This window comes from Lolium rigidum, unplaced genomic scaffold (assembly GCF_022539505.1).
Source record: "Lolium rigidum isolate FL_2022 unplaced genomic scaffold, APGP_CSIRO_Lrig_0.1 contig_10568_1, whole genome shotgun sequence".
In the NCBI taxonomy this organism is placed as follows: Eukaryota; Viridiplantae; Streptophyta; class Magnoliopsida; order Poales; family Poaceae; genus Lolium; species Lolium rigidum.
In genome coordinates, this window is record NW_025899795.1 from 194,007 (window position 1) to 210,793 (window position 16,787).

Here is a 16,787-nt window from a genome sequence, read left to right on the forward strand (position 1 = left end):
TCCCCGAGAAAATATGGCGAGTGCTCGCGGAGTTGAGCCATTTCTTCCGCACGCTCTGTGCTAAGCAGATATGTCCTAAGGTTATTGAGAAGGTGCAAGTTCAAGTGCCGGAGTTGCTATGCAATTTGGAGATGATCTTTCCGCCAGGCTTCTTTACTCCGATGGCACATCTCATTGTGCACCTCGCAAACGAGGCACTCTTGGGTGGCCCAGTGCAGTTTCGGTGGCAGCTTTGTATTGAGAGAGAGTTCAAGTATATTCGGAAGATAACTCGGAAACAAAGCCAAGATTGAAGCATGCATAGCTGAGGCAACGTGCCTTCGGGAGATGGCAGATGCCGCAACAACGTACTATCCCGATGAAGTTCCCACTCGCATAACCCGGTCTCTCGTTACAATGTCGACGTGCCCATGAATGACCCCAAGCTTCAACTATTCCAATGTCCCGGTGGCAAGGCTGGTAAAGGACAAAAATATAGATTGGAGAGGGAAGAGAAGGATTGCATAATGCTCTATGTGCTTATGAACATGAAGGAAGTGGTGGGGGGACGACGACGATGGCGGTCACGATTTCATTAGGTAACATGGTGTAATGCTTATTGTATCTAGTTTCGATCACCTACACTCAACTCGGTCTAATGCTTATTGTATCCTTTCAGCGAATTCACGGATGAACAAGTGGTGGCTTCCGCGCGATCCCACGGGCGCGGAGTTGGAGACTCTACCGAAAGAGGGTGCTCCCGAAGTAAAAATAAACTTTGTGTCTTGGTTCATGAAAAAAGTAATGTCTAAGCTGTCCCTCTTACCTACCAATATGTGACTTGTCCCCGTTATTCCACGTAACTAATGCACAAAACAAATTTGAACCGTGCTTGTAGGGAGCCGATGCAAACGTTGAGATGACAGATGAGTTGAGATGTGTTTCCCAAGGTTGTAACCGTGACGTCATGAAGTATGAGAAGTATGACGTGAATGGGTTTCGATTCCATACAGAGACACACCGTAAGGGCCGGCGAATCCAAAAACGATAAATACCGGTGTCTTCACTAAAGGATCCGATACCTTTGATTACTACGGGAGGTTAGAGAATGTATACGAGCTGACCTTCAACCGTACAAACAAACAACTCAATCTCGTTGTGTTCAAGTGTCATTGGTTCGACCCAAGAGGTGGACAGAGAATTACCAAGTCCATTGGGTTAGTTGAAGTTAAGCCTTCCACCACCTATACCGGAGCCGATGTCTATATTGTTGCTCACCAAGCCAAGCAAGTTTATTATTTGCCGTACCCATGCCGTAAAGCGGCCCTCAACGGCCGGGAAGTCGTGTTCCGGTATCGCCACATGGTAACCTACCGATTCCCTCCGAGGACGATTACAACAACATTGACCCCGTAACATACGAGGGAATTTTCTATCAAGAGGAAGAGGACTTCGGGCACTTTGAGTTAGAATGTGTTCTTGAAGAGGACCTCGTGAACGATGCGTAAACTCGTGGTGAGTCGCTGGTGGATCTAAAGGACATAGATATGCTCGAGAAGTTACAAGTGGAAGATGATAGCGATGATGAGCCTCCACCCGTCTATCAAAATCCAACTTACTACTCAAAAGATAGTGATAGTGATAGTGGCAATGAGAAACAAAATGAGATTGACGATGAGATTGATGACGGCTGGTGAGGGTCTTTTATGTGTTTATATTTCAACATGCTTCTTATTTGTTTAGTATCTTTATGCTTAGTATTTATATTTTTTTCAACATGCTTCTTTATTGTTTAGTATCTTTATGCTTAGTATTTATATATTCTTGAACATGCTTCTTAATTGTTTAGTGTCTTTATGCTTACTATTTATATATTCTTGAACATGCTTCTTAATTGTTTAGTGTCTTTATGCTTACTATTTATATATTCTTGAACATGCTTCTTAATTGTTTTCTCTTTCTCAATGCAGGTGATTGAACAATATGAGCGGCGGCAAGGAGGACTCGTCGAGCTTGCTTAAGAAGATGCAACAACGCAAGAACAATGTTAGAAGGAGTGAGAGGGAACCGCGTCGCAATCCGCGTTACGAGGACTTTGCGGTAGGAGGAGGAGGACGAGGACGAGGACGAGGACGGGGACGAGGTGGTGGAGGTGGAGGTGGCTTGGGAGGAGGTGGAGGTGGAGGTGGAGGTGGAGGTGGCCGGGGAGGACCGGACTTTGAGCCACCGCCCTCGGCTTCGGGCGACGTTGCTTCCGGGTTCTTTTTGGAGGGGCCGTCTACGAGAGGAGGCGGAGACGGAGTCTAGAGCCGAGGAGGACTCTAGCCGCGGGTTTGAGACTCCGGAGGAGGATGGGCGGCCGAAGCCACTGAAGATTCGTGGGGAAGCGAGAGTCCCCGAGGAGAGGAAGGAGCCTAAGACCCATGAGGCGAAGACCCTTATTATTCCCGCTGGCCCCGAGTAAGTGTACTAATTTGGCAATTTCGATTTTCATGTACTAATGTTTGATTTTCATGTGCTAATGTTTGATTTTCATGTGCAGCAATTGGACATTTCCTCCGGGGTCAAGGCGCGCCAGCCTAGCAAGCATGATTGGAGCTTTGCTTAGGAAGTTCTGGCCGGGCAAGTACTATCCCCTCGGCATCGTCCCAGCTGGCGAGAAGAAGCTAGCCACTACTTGGACGGACTACGAGAGTGCCCCCGGCGTAGGCTTCCCGACGGCTGCCGAGGCCGTGATGAGAAAGTTTTGGGTAAGACATATTTTCTCGAGCTTCGTTCATATTTGATGACCCCAATGTTCTAACTCATGAATCTCACAATTGTTTTTTGCATGATTGAAGTGTTTTTATCGTGTGGCGCCCGAGGTTGAGGAGACGGCCGCGAACGGGACTTTGCGGGCGACTTGTGAGAGGTTGACACCGCAAGTGTGGTACAACCAAAGGATCACGTCCGCGGGTCACTTCGGGCGGAGAGAGGCGAGAGGGTCCATAAGCCGGACATTGTCGGTAAGAATGCTAAGGCCGAGTACGAGATGACGGTGGAGGACTACATGTCGGTGAGTAAAATGTCAATGAGATTCTACATTGCTACTAAGTTGCGATTGCATTAGATTGAGTTGAGTATTGCATTTTCAGGTTATCCCAGATTGGGCCGAGCCGCATGCCGAGGCATGGGAGGAGATGGTTAGGACGAGGTGGCTCAAGATGGACGAGGACTTTGCAGCCGTGGCGAGGCGGAACGCGGAGAACCGAGGCGACGGTGGCACACACTGTGGGGGAAACCTCGCCTACGAGCGCTACAAGGGGAAGACGGTATGTATACATTTTATTTTCCTTCAGGTTCAAAGTTGGTACTCACAACATTTCCTTTCGCGATGCAGAGGGCCGCGTTAGGACCCGATGAGGAGATGTCTGACCTCGAGATATACAACAAGATGCGGCTTAAGAAGCCCGATCTCTCGCAGCCTCAGCCCTCGCTCCCTGAGTACTTCGGCACCTACGCCGAGGACGTCGAGAACTACTGCGAGATGGTGAGGCATCGTCACCCGGAGGTGGATGACCCCATGAGCGCGGAGGTCGACGAGGAGTCGTTGGTCCTGTCGTCCGGAGGGTTGCCGCATGGCCGTCTCGCCATGATGAACAAGGCCGTCAAGCATACCCTCACCACGACCTTCACGCGTCTCAAGGCGGGCCTCACCAAGGACAGCCCCCCTCTCCCGCCTCGTCGCCGGGCTCGGCAACCCGCATACGACGTAAGTTTCTCTCATTTCCATCCTCTTTCCGACTTTCGTTCATACATTGCTAAGTGCTAACGAGACATGAATTTGTGAAATTGTAGCTTGACTTCGAGGCGGCCTACGTGGCCGCTCATCAAGAATATCAGGTGGCCTTCAACCAGCACCAGCAGCAGTTCATGGAGTACATGGCATATATACATGTAAGTTCCAACCTTTGTTTTCGCAAATGATGACAAGTCTCACTTTCCCCTAGTTTGATGCTTCATTTCGCAAAGACCGACATGTAAACTATCTTGCAGGCGTCGTTTGTGGGCAATCAAACCGGACAGACAGACGGATTTAGGGCCGATGCCTCCCTTTCCGGGGCCGGCGCCAAACATGCCATCGAAGGAGAATTTCGCTGCGGAGTACTATGGGAGAACAACGGTAAGTTCTTCGCCAAACCGAATACTACGGCTTTCCTTTGCCTCGCAAATTGCTAACATCTCGGGAACATGTGTGTAGGGAACGGGATGTTCCGGAAACCAGGGTGGTGGGAGGGACATGACACCGGTTCATCATGGTGGTCCTTCTCCCGGTGCTACACCCGGTACTTCTCCCGGTACTTCTCCCGGTCCTTCTCCCGGTGGTTCTTCCGCAGCTTCTACCGGAAGGAATCGGCCCGGGCCGGTGTTTAGCGGCGACGAGCTCCTCTAGTAGTCCCATGTATCTTATGCACACTATGGCACCATGCATGTATGCACACTATGGCACTATGTATGCATCCTATGTCACTATGACACTATGTATGCAACCTATGGCACTATGACACTATGTATGCAACCTATGGCACTATGACACTATGTATGCACTTGATGTTATATGTATTTGCACTTCATGCCTATGAATTTCATGTGAATTATATGTGCTTGTGTATCCCTGCCAAATCTGGAAAATTTGCGAAACAAACAGGAAATCTAGCAATTGCACCAAATGGCACATGCTACGCCGACGGCTTCCCTCGGGGTAGCGTCGACTTGGACCATATGGCACATGCTACGCCGACGGTGGGCCCTCGGGTACCGTGCGCCGCCCGGGTCGCGCCACGCGTCCAAAATGGACCAAAAGGCTCACCGCTACGCCGACGGTGAGCCCCTCGGCGTATCGCCCGCGTCCACGTACACCGACGGGCGGGCCCTCGGCGTATCGAGCGGCAGGGACGCCCAGGTGGCGCCACGCGTCAACGAACGCCGACGGTGTGGCCCTCGGCGTAGCCGTAACGGCCGTCACCTCGACGTTGCCGGTTAGCGACCTGCACCGACGGCCACTACGCCGACGGGTGAGGCCAGCCGTCGGTCTACTCCGTCTACGCCGACGGGCGGGGCTACGCCGAGGGCCACGTGGCATGTGCCGAGGCCCACCTTCCCCGAGGAGCTACACCGAGGGCCCCCGTCGGCGTAGAGTATGCCGAGGGCGAGGCGGTTCTACGCCGAGGGCTGTGGGCCGTCGGCGTCTTGACAGATTCCTGTAGTGTCCCGGGGATGAACCACTTGGGGTAGCATCTCTGTTGTACATTCTACTGGAGGTAAAGAGCCTCTAAGGTGGCATGTGGCCTTCAGGTTGAAAAGCCACTTCATTGTGGCCGAGGAGGGCCGCCTACTGACCGTCACTATCGCGCGTCCCCAGCTGAGTAACTCCCCAGCCTGAGAACCCTGGATACAAATAGACAGAGGATATCGTCCCACCTCTCCACTTGTCCATCCCCGTGATGGCTGAAGAAGAGAGAAAAAGCCGTCGATCTAGCGCCATCAACACAGCCCCAAGCCTCCAGAAAAAGATCTGGAGACCCAACAGGCTTACTGAAGGAGATGTCGGCAGTGAAGCTTTTCTCCGCCTCCGTCTCCAACCATATGAGCTCCACAGAGAAGAGGGTCACCACCAGAAGCCGCAGGTCAGACCCCACGAGCACTAGTGAAGCACTCCCAACTTCTAGGCATTGAGCGAACTACATGCATGAAGTCTAATTCTCCAAGATCTAATCCTAGACTAGCCCTACTATGTACAAGAGAGATTTGGGCTTCCCTCCCTAACCACCGTTGCCGGACGACATCGCTGCCCGGAGGGGCACGGGATCGGGCCGACCACCTGAAGATGACTCTAAAAGTCTCTGGAGGAGAGAAGAAGGAAGAAGAAGGGTGGAGAGTTTTATCTGATTGTCGAATATTCATTCTTGATCCCACTAAAATTTGAATGATTTGTATTCGAAAAAATGACTATTAGAAACATCGCACACAACAAAGTTCATCAAGCCATTTGAATCTGAATATTAGTTCACAATGTCGAGGTTGACCGGCGGCCGCCTCTTGAACTAAAGACTATGCATGATCATTTATCTCTACGGCCTGTTCTAAACGAAGATCCAAGATTGATTGAGTTACTGTGAGCTATATCCCTTGCTCTTTGTAGATGCCGCATAGTTCATCGATGTGATTGTTTAATGGGTACATGAACTTCAGCGACAGCAGTCCATGTGAGTGTGAACTAACTGAATTACTGAACACTTGTGTCGAGTTTTGGTTTGTTTACTTTTGGAAACTCTACTTTGCGTCTGCGGTTTTTTCTGTTTGATACTTGCTTTTTTTTTTTGAGACAATCTGTTTGATACTTGCTGATGGTTGATCCACGTGTGGCTGAACATTTCGTCACGCCCACTTTTTTTTTTAGGGAATCATGTCCACCAATGGGCCTGTCGAAGTACTAGGCTACTAGCACATACTAGTATTCTGTAACGGGCCTGTCGAAATAATAAAAGGGCCAGACGGGCTCTTCTCGGTGGTAGGTAGGCCTAGCGAAAAGGGCTGGACCTCTAGCCCAGGGTGTGCGGTGAGAAGAGCGGCCGCGTCGCCTCCGTCGTCCGCGACATGGCCGCGGTTGGGAGTTAAGCCACCACCTCGCCGTAAGCTTCGCCCCACCACCACCACCACCACCACCACTGCGACGATGCTCCGGCTGCGCGGCGGTCTCCCCCGCCGATCCGCCGCCCTCCTCGCCGGCCTCGCCCGCGATGTGCCTCCCGCGCGCCCGCAGCCCCCCGCCGTGCTCCCCCTCCCCCGTCGCCTCCACCACGCCGCCGATCACGGCCCGAAACCAGGTATCCCTCTCCCACTCTGTCTCTCTGAAGCGGCAGTGCAGTAGCATGTTCGTCATTCACAGCTCTGCCCGAACAAGTTTCATCATGGTTCTAATTCCATCACTTCCCACCATTCGCCACCGACCGAGCCAGGGTCAGGGCCGTCTCCACAAATTGGGTGCGCGCGACCTCAAAAATGGGTCCCTAATTTTTTTTCATTGTGTAATTAATAAAATGAAACAATAATTCCATGTAGTAGTGATACAATTTATGTGTGTGCTATTCCGTAAATATTCGAAAGCATATGAAATACTGTGATGAAAAAGAGCAAGTGTGGCACTGAATAATAATCAAACCTCGTGTTCTTCAAAAATTAATTGTAATTTTATAATTAATCTTTCGAGTGCGGTATTGTCCTCAATCAACCGTGTCTTCGTTTTGCTATAGGGAAGTAATGCTTCAATAACTTGAGTTTACAAAGCTCTTTTATGCGGGTGCAATACAGTAATATGAATTATCCAGCTGCAGATAAATAAGCATAGAGCAATATCTTTATTAATACTACTAGTTGCTAACAAACCATCACCTGTGCAACCGTGATCAGCGGTTCCGTTCCTAGCAAGGGGATCGCCAGCCTAGTACAATGGTACCAGGACACGTGATAGGAAAAAGAATTGGGCCGCTGGCGTAGCACCCTGGCTTTGGCCTGCTGGCGCTAGGAGCGGCAGGAATAAAAAACAAAAAAAAAATCGAGGAAAGACGATACGCTGCAGTTTCTGCATCCTGCCATCGCTAGCCGGGGGCCCAGAATTTTGGGGGCCGTGTGGGGGAGCACAGCTTGCATGCCTCCATCGACGACCCTGGACCGAGTTATACAAATGCCCATCCAATCTGGGGGAAAAATTTAATGGACAAGTGTGATCATCTACGTGACTCTGCGTGATCTTCGATTTTATTGAAAAAATCGGCTTGATTCTGTCTTCTCATACCATCGCCTTCTGTATCTGAAGGTGGCCCTCTGACGCTATACAGGGACCTAGTGAGCAAAGGGAGGCTCAGGCACGACCCGTACCAGGAAACCGTGGCGTCCGAGCTGGACACGCTGCTCCGGAAGCTCGAGCGGTACGAGATGGAAATGGAGGACTACCATGTGAGTTGCCCCATCGCGACAAGTGCCGCTAGCTAGGTGCATTTCGGGTCGTTTGCACAGGGAGATTGTTGAGTGCGTGCGCCTTTACGCGAAGTGCAGGCAAAGCTGTCCACGTGGGACAGCTCCAGGGAGAAGGAGCGGCGGAGGCTCCTCCTCGAGGAAGCCGAGGGCAAGCAGCATGACGGGGTGTGGATCGACGAGAAGAGGGGGTTTCTCGATAAGTTGATCTCGCGGTAATGTTCAGTCTCCTTGCCTGGGCTCTCTTTCTGTGTTTTGGCTTCTTATTATCAAGAGTTATGTGTTTTCACTTAGCAGTGGCGTTGTTCATGCATGACTCTGAATCCTCTTTTAAATGATATTAGTATTGCCTACGGATACCGTTTTAGTAAGCCATTCGTGCAAATAGATGAAGTTTCCTTATCCCTTACTTACCCAGTTTGTTCTTGACTACCATCTCTTTTCAGAAAAAGGAGAATTTATTAATAGATGATGAAACAATGATGGCACTATGCATACTCTGATATTTTGCTTGTTTAGGTGTTAGAAGTCTCATTTACATATATGTTCCAAGAACTGTCAACAGTGTAACTAAGCAGATCAGGAACCTATAGTCTGTTTAAACTCATGTTTTCCACTGCATTCAATGTCGCTGTTTAACTTATCTTTTGCTGATTCAACCAGAAAAAGGAGAGCAAATATAGAACCTGGAGTTGGAAGATGGGTGTCGTACTTGAACCGAGAGAAGAAACTAGATACGCTGGTTGGCCAGAAACCAGTCGCACCTGTTGCTCCAAAAGGGTTATACCTTTACGGGAATGTTGGAAGTGGTAAGCTAATCAATAATTTCACCTGGCATGCATGCTTAGAGTTAGGGATTTTTAGTCAAGTTCTCTCCTGTATCAACAACAACAACATCAAAGCCTTTTTCCCAAGCAAGTTTATACAGTATTTTGAAAAATAAAATGATCTTCATAAACAGCTGACCCAGGCGAAATATTTAATTTGTATTATATCTAACACAGGGAAGACAATGTTGATGGACATGTTTTATGGGGCCACTGAAGGTGTCATCAAACACAGGAGGCGGTTTCACTTTCATGAGGTAAATTATGTAGAAATCATGTACGTGTGGCTTGGCTAGATGGCAAAACAGAGTACATGTGTGGCTTCACAAGAGTTCTGTGAATCAACTTGGTGATTATCATATTTCAGTTTGGATCCTGCTCTCTAGGATCTGTGTAAAGTTGAATTACTCTTTCATGCAGGCTATGCTTGAAATAAATGATCATATGCATGATGTGTGGAAGAGACGTGATGATGACAAGTCTATTCACTCGACTAGTTTTAGTTGGATATCAGGCCTCCCTTTCGACGCCAAAATAAAGGAGTGGCTGATCGGAGAAGAAAAGTACAAACAAGATACACAGCAAAAGCATATCCTTTTAGCTGTTGCTGATAAGTTCCTTGTTGATAGACAAGCAAATAAATGTGGTGCAAGCATTTTATGCTTTGACGAGATACAGGTACCTGAATTTCACACTTCCGACAATGGCCTTTTCTGACTTCTTGAAGAAAACTGCCATTTTTTACGTCTCACTTAGCATCATTCTTAACAGATTACTCCCATAGTTAATCAATTTTCCCAGTTACTCAACGGATAGTCTTGTAGGTAGAATTTCTCAAATCTATTTTCCTTTATTTATGTCACCTCTTTTATAGTTCTTACAGTCCACAGTACATATGAGCGTAGCATACTCGCTATGTAATTTTTTAATAAGTGACAATTTATCTTTATGATGGTAAATTAGATTGTACACTGATGCCCACATGACTTAGCACAATCCTAACTTCAACTTCTTAGATAGAGATAGCTTTTGTGAGGTTAATACACTTGATAACTTCTTACATTAGTCTTGTGCTTTAATGTAATGCGTGCACCTCTGAGAAAAAAACTTATACGAGCACCTATTGCTACTTTACTCTGTCTACCATTAGCTTGCACTTACTATACAATATTTAGTTGTCACTGTAAATTCAATAAATTCTGCAGCCTCTAGATTTTAATGTACTAATAAGCTGCATATGTGCAGACTATTGATGTATTTGCTGTTGTCGCCCTGTCTGGTATTCTGAACAGACTATTAAGCACGGGAACTGTCCTTGTTGCTACCAGTAATAAGGCACCAGAAGATCTGAATCAGGTAGGTACTTTTGTGCTTAGTATTTTCTATTTGAGAAATACAGTAAACACTTACGTTTTCACCAAATGGAGAAGGTGGAAGTGAAAGGCATAAATACATTCTAACCTGCTGAAAATGTCCATTTGAAATACTGTAACTAGAACTTTTGTTCCTACAAACAATGACTTTTCACAATTTTAAAACAGGATGTGAAATAAAGATCAAATGGCAAAGAACGTGAAGTTGCCATCATTGTTATAAATGAGTAACAATGTAGAAAATGTGTAGAGGAGCTAAACTAGAGTTCATCTTTATTTTTCCTAATTCTAGATACAGAACTGGCAAAAGATAATGTGGCCTTTTGAACTCATTGAATAGAAGTTTGTTGTTATTTAACTATTTTTAAACATAGCATCCATGTATAAGAAATGGAAAGACACTTCCTGAAGCTCAGTTCTAATTTTATGTATAAATATGTACCTTAAAACTAAAATAATTCTGTATTTGTCTTTGATCATTTCACTCCTCCCTCTTGTTTTTTGTAGGATGGGATGCAACGGGAAATCTTCCTTGAGTTCCTATCTAAGTTGGACGAGACCTGTAATAAAATTCTGGCTGGAACTGAAACAGATTATCGCCGCCTTATTCCAACAGACGGCTCAACTCAGGTTGCCTTGTAATCTTTGTTAGTGACATAAGGAATTTATGACACTTGGTCCTAAGACTTGGATAAAACTTCTGCTTTTCATGTTCTGGTGATAAACATACTACATAGGCTGATAGCAGGTTGAAAATAAGTACTCCCTCCGTCCCTAAAAAGGATGTCGCAGATTTATCAAAATTTGGATGTATGTGGACAATTTTTTTTTGTATGAATACATCTAAATTTAGAAAAATCTGTGACATCCTTTTTCGGTACGGAATGACGATATACGGGAGAGAGTTGGGGTAGCACCGATTGAAGAGAAGCTGGTCCAACATCGTCTCAGATGGTTTGGACATATCCAACGGAGGCCTCCGGAAGCGCCAGTGCATAGCGGACGGATAAAGCGTGATGAGAATGTTAAGAGGGGTCGTGGTAGACCAAACTTGACATGGGAGGAGTCCGTTAAGAGAGACCTGAAGGTTTGGAATATCGACAAAGATTTAGCCATGGATAGGGGTGCGTGGAAGTTAGCTATCCACGTTCCGGAACCATGACTTGGTTTCGAGATCTTATGGGTTTCAACTCTAGCCTACCCCAACTTGTTTGGGACTGAAAGGCTTGGTTGTTGTTGTTGTTGTTGTTGTTGTTGTTGTGACATCCTTTTTCGGATGGAGGGAGTAGTTCATATGATATTTCAATCTTTTGTATGCATATGCTTAAATTGTCTAGAATTTAGTGACTTGATTGGGAAATTAAGGTTATTAGAACACATTATTTGAACATATTAGTTTAGTTTACAAATCATCTGGTGGGCATTCTCTTGAAATCTTCTGCCTTGTTCACAGTAATTAAATGGACCCAATCCCATTGTCGAAGTTTGGGCTTTGTCGTCTAGCTATGCAGGGTAGTTTGTATGCAAGAAAACATTAACTCCCTTTCGTACCATGAGGTTAATAAATTAACAGTGGCTGTAATAATATATTCATCTTTGGTGATGCTCTGTAAATTTTTAGTTATCAAGTTGGTTGTAAGAAAGGGATTCAAGAATATATTCTATGTGTGAAGTCAAGTATGCATATAAGCTACACTTTCTGATCCCTATTATAATTCCAATATGAAACTTATAAGGTTTGACCTATTCTGAATGCACTACAGATTTATGCTCGTTTTGTTCAAAAAGTTGATATTTATTCTGCTTGTATATATTTCCCTATTTTAACCTGGTATTTTTTTTCATGTAACTTGTTCGCAAAATACTGCAGATTCACTATTTTTGGCCTATTACATCTGACACAAGGAGTATGTATGAGGCTATGTGGCATGACATAACTAACCAGACAGGAGGAAACATTACTGCAGTTACAATTCCTGTAATGTTTGGAAGGTTTGTACTGAAAATCATCTCTGTACCAATATTACATGATTGTGGGCTATATTAACTTTAATGTTACATGTACAGATCTCTTGAGATTCCTCAAAGTTGTAGCGGTGTGGCAAGGTTTGATTTCGAGTATTTATGTGGCCGCCCAGTAATATCTCATTCTCTAGCTTACATTTATCTATAATCCAATAGAAGGAAAAGGAAACTATATTCATGATGATGTCACTGTTGCCTTGATAGAAATGATATATGTAGTAGTATCTGTCTTCCTTTATGGTGTATGAATTTGGAATTGAATTCTAATGCCATACACAGAGAGATTTTTAATAGATTCGATAAGACATGCTTTGATTATGCTGAATATCAATTTGTGTTGCTCGGTCCAATGCTTAGGTCGGAGCTGCAGATTACATAGCTGTAGCCAAGAACTACCATACAGTTTTCATAACAGACCTTCCAGCAATGAGTATGAAGATCCGTGACAAGGTTATTGATCTGTTGCTTTTCTGATCTGCTGGCTTTGTTAAGTACATAATAATTCGTGTATGCCCAATGAACTTTTTTTTCTAATATTATCCTCATTTAGGCAAGAAGATTCATCACCCTTATTGATGAGCTGTACAATCATCACTGCCGTCTTATATGCTTAGCTATCTCATCTATTGATGATCTTTTTCAAGGAACTGAAGAAGGACCGCTTTTTGATTTAGAGAGGTAATAATAGTTACATTTATACACACGATGCACTAACAACATTTGTGAAGTACAAGTAACATTTTTGAGTCCTGTAAATCGTGCTTAAAATTGCTAAACTTTGTTGTATATCATCTTTCTATTCCTCTGTAATGTTTTGAATACAAAGCCATTCAAAATGTAATTCAATCAAGAATGATCATTCATTTATTCACAACAGATGTCATATTATGCAGTTTCCAGTTTGAAACTGAAGCCGAAGGGACAAAGTTAAGGAGGGATGTCTTTGCAGAAGGCAAGGTTGGTGTAGGGCCATCTGCTAAAGGCCTTGTGTCAATGCTGTCTGGTCAAGAAGAAATGTTCGCGTTCCGGAGAGCGGTAAGTAACTAATATAGTACCTTTTCTATATAATGTTTGTTGCTACTTGCTGGAGATGATGAATTACTAATAAAGCCCCATTAGCACTATGACCTTTGGAATAAGTTCCAAGAGCTCACCCTATTCCACCACATGACTTTCATGTGGTGACCGTAAATTATTTAGAATCACTGGCATTACTTTCATGGCATGTACCTGGAGTACCTCTTTTCAACTGCCCCACACTGTTAACTTAGTGTCATGTATAGAGTTACCTCATATGCGTCTTGTTTCGCAGATATCTCGGCTCATAGAAATGCAGACCCCGTTGTATCTCGAGCGTGTCCAGAAATTCCGCTACTCTGCCCTTCATCAACAACAATGCACCCCTGTTCTTGCAAAAGATAGGACTGTCTCTCAGCCTGCTCCCGTGTAGACTGTAGTATCATTCTATTAACAAAGGTACGTATACGGAAAACTGATTTGCTAACAGTGCGCAATAAGCTTGGACAAAGCGATCGAACTTGAGATTGGTGTGTACTTAAGCTGTACGTAACACAAGTGATGTGAGCAAGACACGTGTCATTGCATCTGTATAAAACTTCATAGCTCTGCTGCCCAATTATGCTTCGTAGATATGATTACTGATGTTATTTTGTGTGCTTTATTTGAAACATATGACCTACCAGAGTCGTAGATAGCAATACATCCCAATCTATATCATGATACAATTAAGCCTCTCTGCCCATTTCACAAGGCACAGTGCACGGCCGTTGTAATTGCAGAAGAACTGATAGATAGATGGTATGGCAAGCAACAAAGGAGAACGATCACTGTGGCATGCTATGTGATGTGGTTGCTGTCTGCTTGGCGTACTCAGCTTTGGCTTTCTTCAGCATCAAAACTTTGGATGGCTTGCTCTTGCTGCATGTGAAGAACTTTTATTGCAACCACCAAGCCATTGCTCAATTGTCCCTTGTAGACTTTTCCTAAGCTTCCGGATGCCAAGATGTTATCTTCACAAAAATTACTAGTAGCACGAATGAGGTCATGATGTGAGATGATTTGATGGCGTCTAACATCGTTTGGATCAACGGAGCCTTGAAGGACATTAAAAATGCATCAAATTGACTTGAGATATGTATTCGAGAAAATCTGTTGTTTTTGCAACTTTAAACTTGCAATGGTTTTTTTGCTAACAACCACCACAAATAGAAAACCAAAAAGATATGATAAATTGGTCCTTTTGGATATCCAACCAAGCCCAACACATATTCACATGAAATAAAATATTACAGCAAAAAGATACCAAAAATATATATATTATAAGGAAACATTTTTTGTTCACCTAATATTGGATCCTAATAAAACATCTTTTTTTTTCACCTATTCATTGTCTGCCATATAGAAATTTGCATAAGGATAATAGCTGTATATGTAAGTTCTTTTGTCGACATGCTTGAACCTCATGGAATCCAATTGGACCATGAAGACACCGCGATCCTCCGTGTACACAAGAATCACAGTGTTATCCTCGTCACAACCCCGAATCATTGGCTTCTCCCGCCATGATCTGAGCTGAAGGAGCTTGCCCAGATGCACGGTCTTCTGAAGCACCCACGTTTTTTAGATAAAAGGCACTCAAGTGCCCGACTTTGAATTAACAAAGCCAGCAACGGCGAGAACGATACAAAGTGCTGAACCCAGCTTACAAAACGACACCACACACCCACACGCACTACCGAAAATACTACAGCCAGAAATGGACCAACAAGCTCAGCCAAAGCGCCTACGAGGACTCGGGGTAGAACTGGAGTCTACAGTGTCGGGCCGGAGCTCACTCGAGAGTGAGCCATTTTTCACGCGCGCCTCAACAGCACTCCACCGTCGCAGAAACGCCACCGGAAGCCGACCACCACCGGGGACCGACCCACATTGCTCACAAACCGAACAGCAGCGCCAAGGAAGCTCGACAAGGGGAGGGCACGGAGCAAGCCTTGCCGAAGATCGCCGAAGAATCACCTCCGTCACAACCAACGGTGAGCCTCGCGCTGTGGGCTCCAAGACGGTGTCTTCAAGAAGAGTACGACACAGAGTGCCGCCACCGCCCGATCCGAGGATCTTGGGTTTTCACCCGGACGAAGTAGAGTGACGGAGATTGGCCTCACGTCGCCTTCAACAAGGGAACGCCGTCCGCGGACGCCGCCGCCGTGGCCCGAGGGGCAAAGGTCTCCCTTTGGCAACATCACCGCCATCTACACCCCACAGCACTCAACTCGACGACCACCACGCCGCCCCCACGGCCGTGGTCACCGGCCAGCAGCCAACCAACATGACTCCCACCTTCCAGGGCCGCCGCCCCGGCGTCCCAGCTCAGAGCACCGAAGAACGAGAGAGGAGACGGGAAAAAACTCCGCCGCGAGGACCCCGGATACCGGCGAGGACCCCGGATACCGGCGAGGCTCCCTTTCCAGATCGACACCCGGCTGCCCCCATGGCTGTCGGCGTCACTGGATCTAGGGCAGAGGAGGATGGGCTCGACATGGGACCGGGGCCCCTGCCCCGGCCCGAGCTCGAGGCGGCGGACGGCCGCACCGCCCACTCCCCGCCAGGATCCCGACCGGAAGCCACCACCGCACCACCGGCGGCCTCCCGAGCCGCGCCGGCCCTCACGTCGCAGCACCCCCGGCCTCCTTCCCGATCCAGATCGGGCGCCAGCTCGCGCCGCCCGCCGCCGTCGCCTCACCCGAGAGCGAAGCCACCGCCGCGCGCACGCCGAAGACCCGTAGCCACCACGCCGCCGTCAAGCAGCCACGCCGCCGCGCCCCACGTCCAGCGCCGCGCCCCCGCCGACCGCATCGGCCCGCGCCTCCATCATGATAGTCCATCCTCTCCCATTGCTCTACGATCATGCCTGTCAAGATGGCGAGGCCAAGCATGTTCCCCTTGGTCCGCAGTACCTGGAAGTGGGACTTGCCGGCAATAGCATGCGAGTTTGTTGGCATCTCAATTGCATCCAAACTCTGCCTTTTAAGATCAAACGCAATGATGCTATCATCTAATAAAAGCCAGTAGAGTGCATGGCCAACGAGGATTGCAGGCCTGATCGGATTAACCACATCTGCAGCTTCTCTCGAGATGATATGTCCCCAAACACCAGACTTGGAATCATAGAGGCAGGCGAGCACCTCTGTACGGTCATCGCTGTTGCGCAGTAAGACCAGCTTAAAATGGCTTGAGAGGCAATCACCATGGACGTGGCCTCGATCGGTGGCCGCACATACCACAGCTGCGTTACGGACTAGGTTCTCTTCATCGTTTCCGAACTCTAAAAATTGGCTAACCGGGTAAACCCTGGTGAATTCGGATGTAACTTTTTTTCAGAATTTTTTTTGATATATTATACGTTTTTTCCGACGTCGTATGCAAAAGTTATTGCGGTTTTACCATTTTTTAAACTTTTTTTGCAAAAAAAATGAAAATTCGAATTTCTTAATTTCTCCGAATAGTAGGTTGCATACAGGGCCGGTCCTGAGGATTTCGGGACCTAGGGCGA

General features: G+C 46.6%; 1 protein-coding gene across 1 annotated transcript; it reads left to right on the plus strand.

Moving 5' to 3' along the window:
* Window positions 1-6,683: 6,683 nt before the first annotated feature.
* On the plus strand, window positions 6,684-13,909 carry LOC124680240 (AFG1-like ATPase). The gene is made up of 14 exons (XM_047215329.1): window positions 6,684-6,845; window positions 7,835-7,974; window positions 8,074-8,207; window positions 8,656-8,801; window positions 8,997-9,076; window positions 9,240-9,497; window positions 10,065-10,175; window positions 10,700-10,822; window positions 12,063-12,184; window positions 12,260-12,329; window positions 12,575-12,667; window positions 12,768-12,895; window positions 13,111-13,252; window positions 13,530-13,909. The coding sequence occupies exons 1-14, from the start codon at window positions 6,695-6,697 to the stop codon at window positions 13,665-13,667; spliced, it is 1,836 nt and encodes a 611-aa protein (XP_047071285.1). The 5' UTR covers window positions 6,684-6,694; the 3' UTR covers window positions 13,668-13,909.
* Window positions 13,910-16,787: the final 2,878 nt, after the last annotated feature.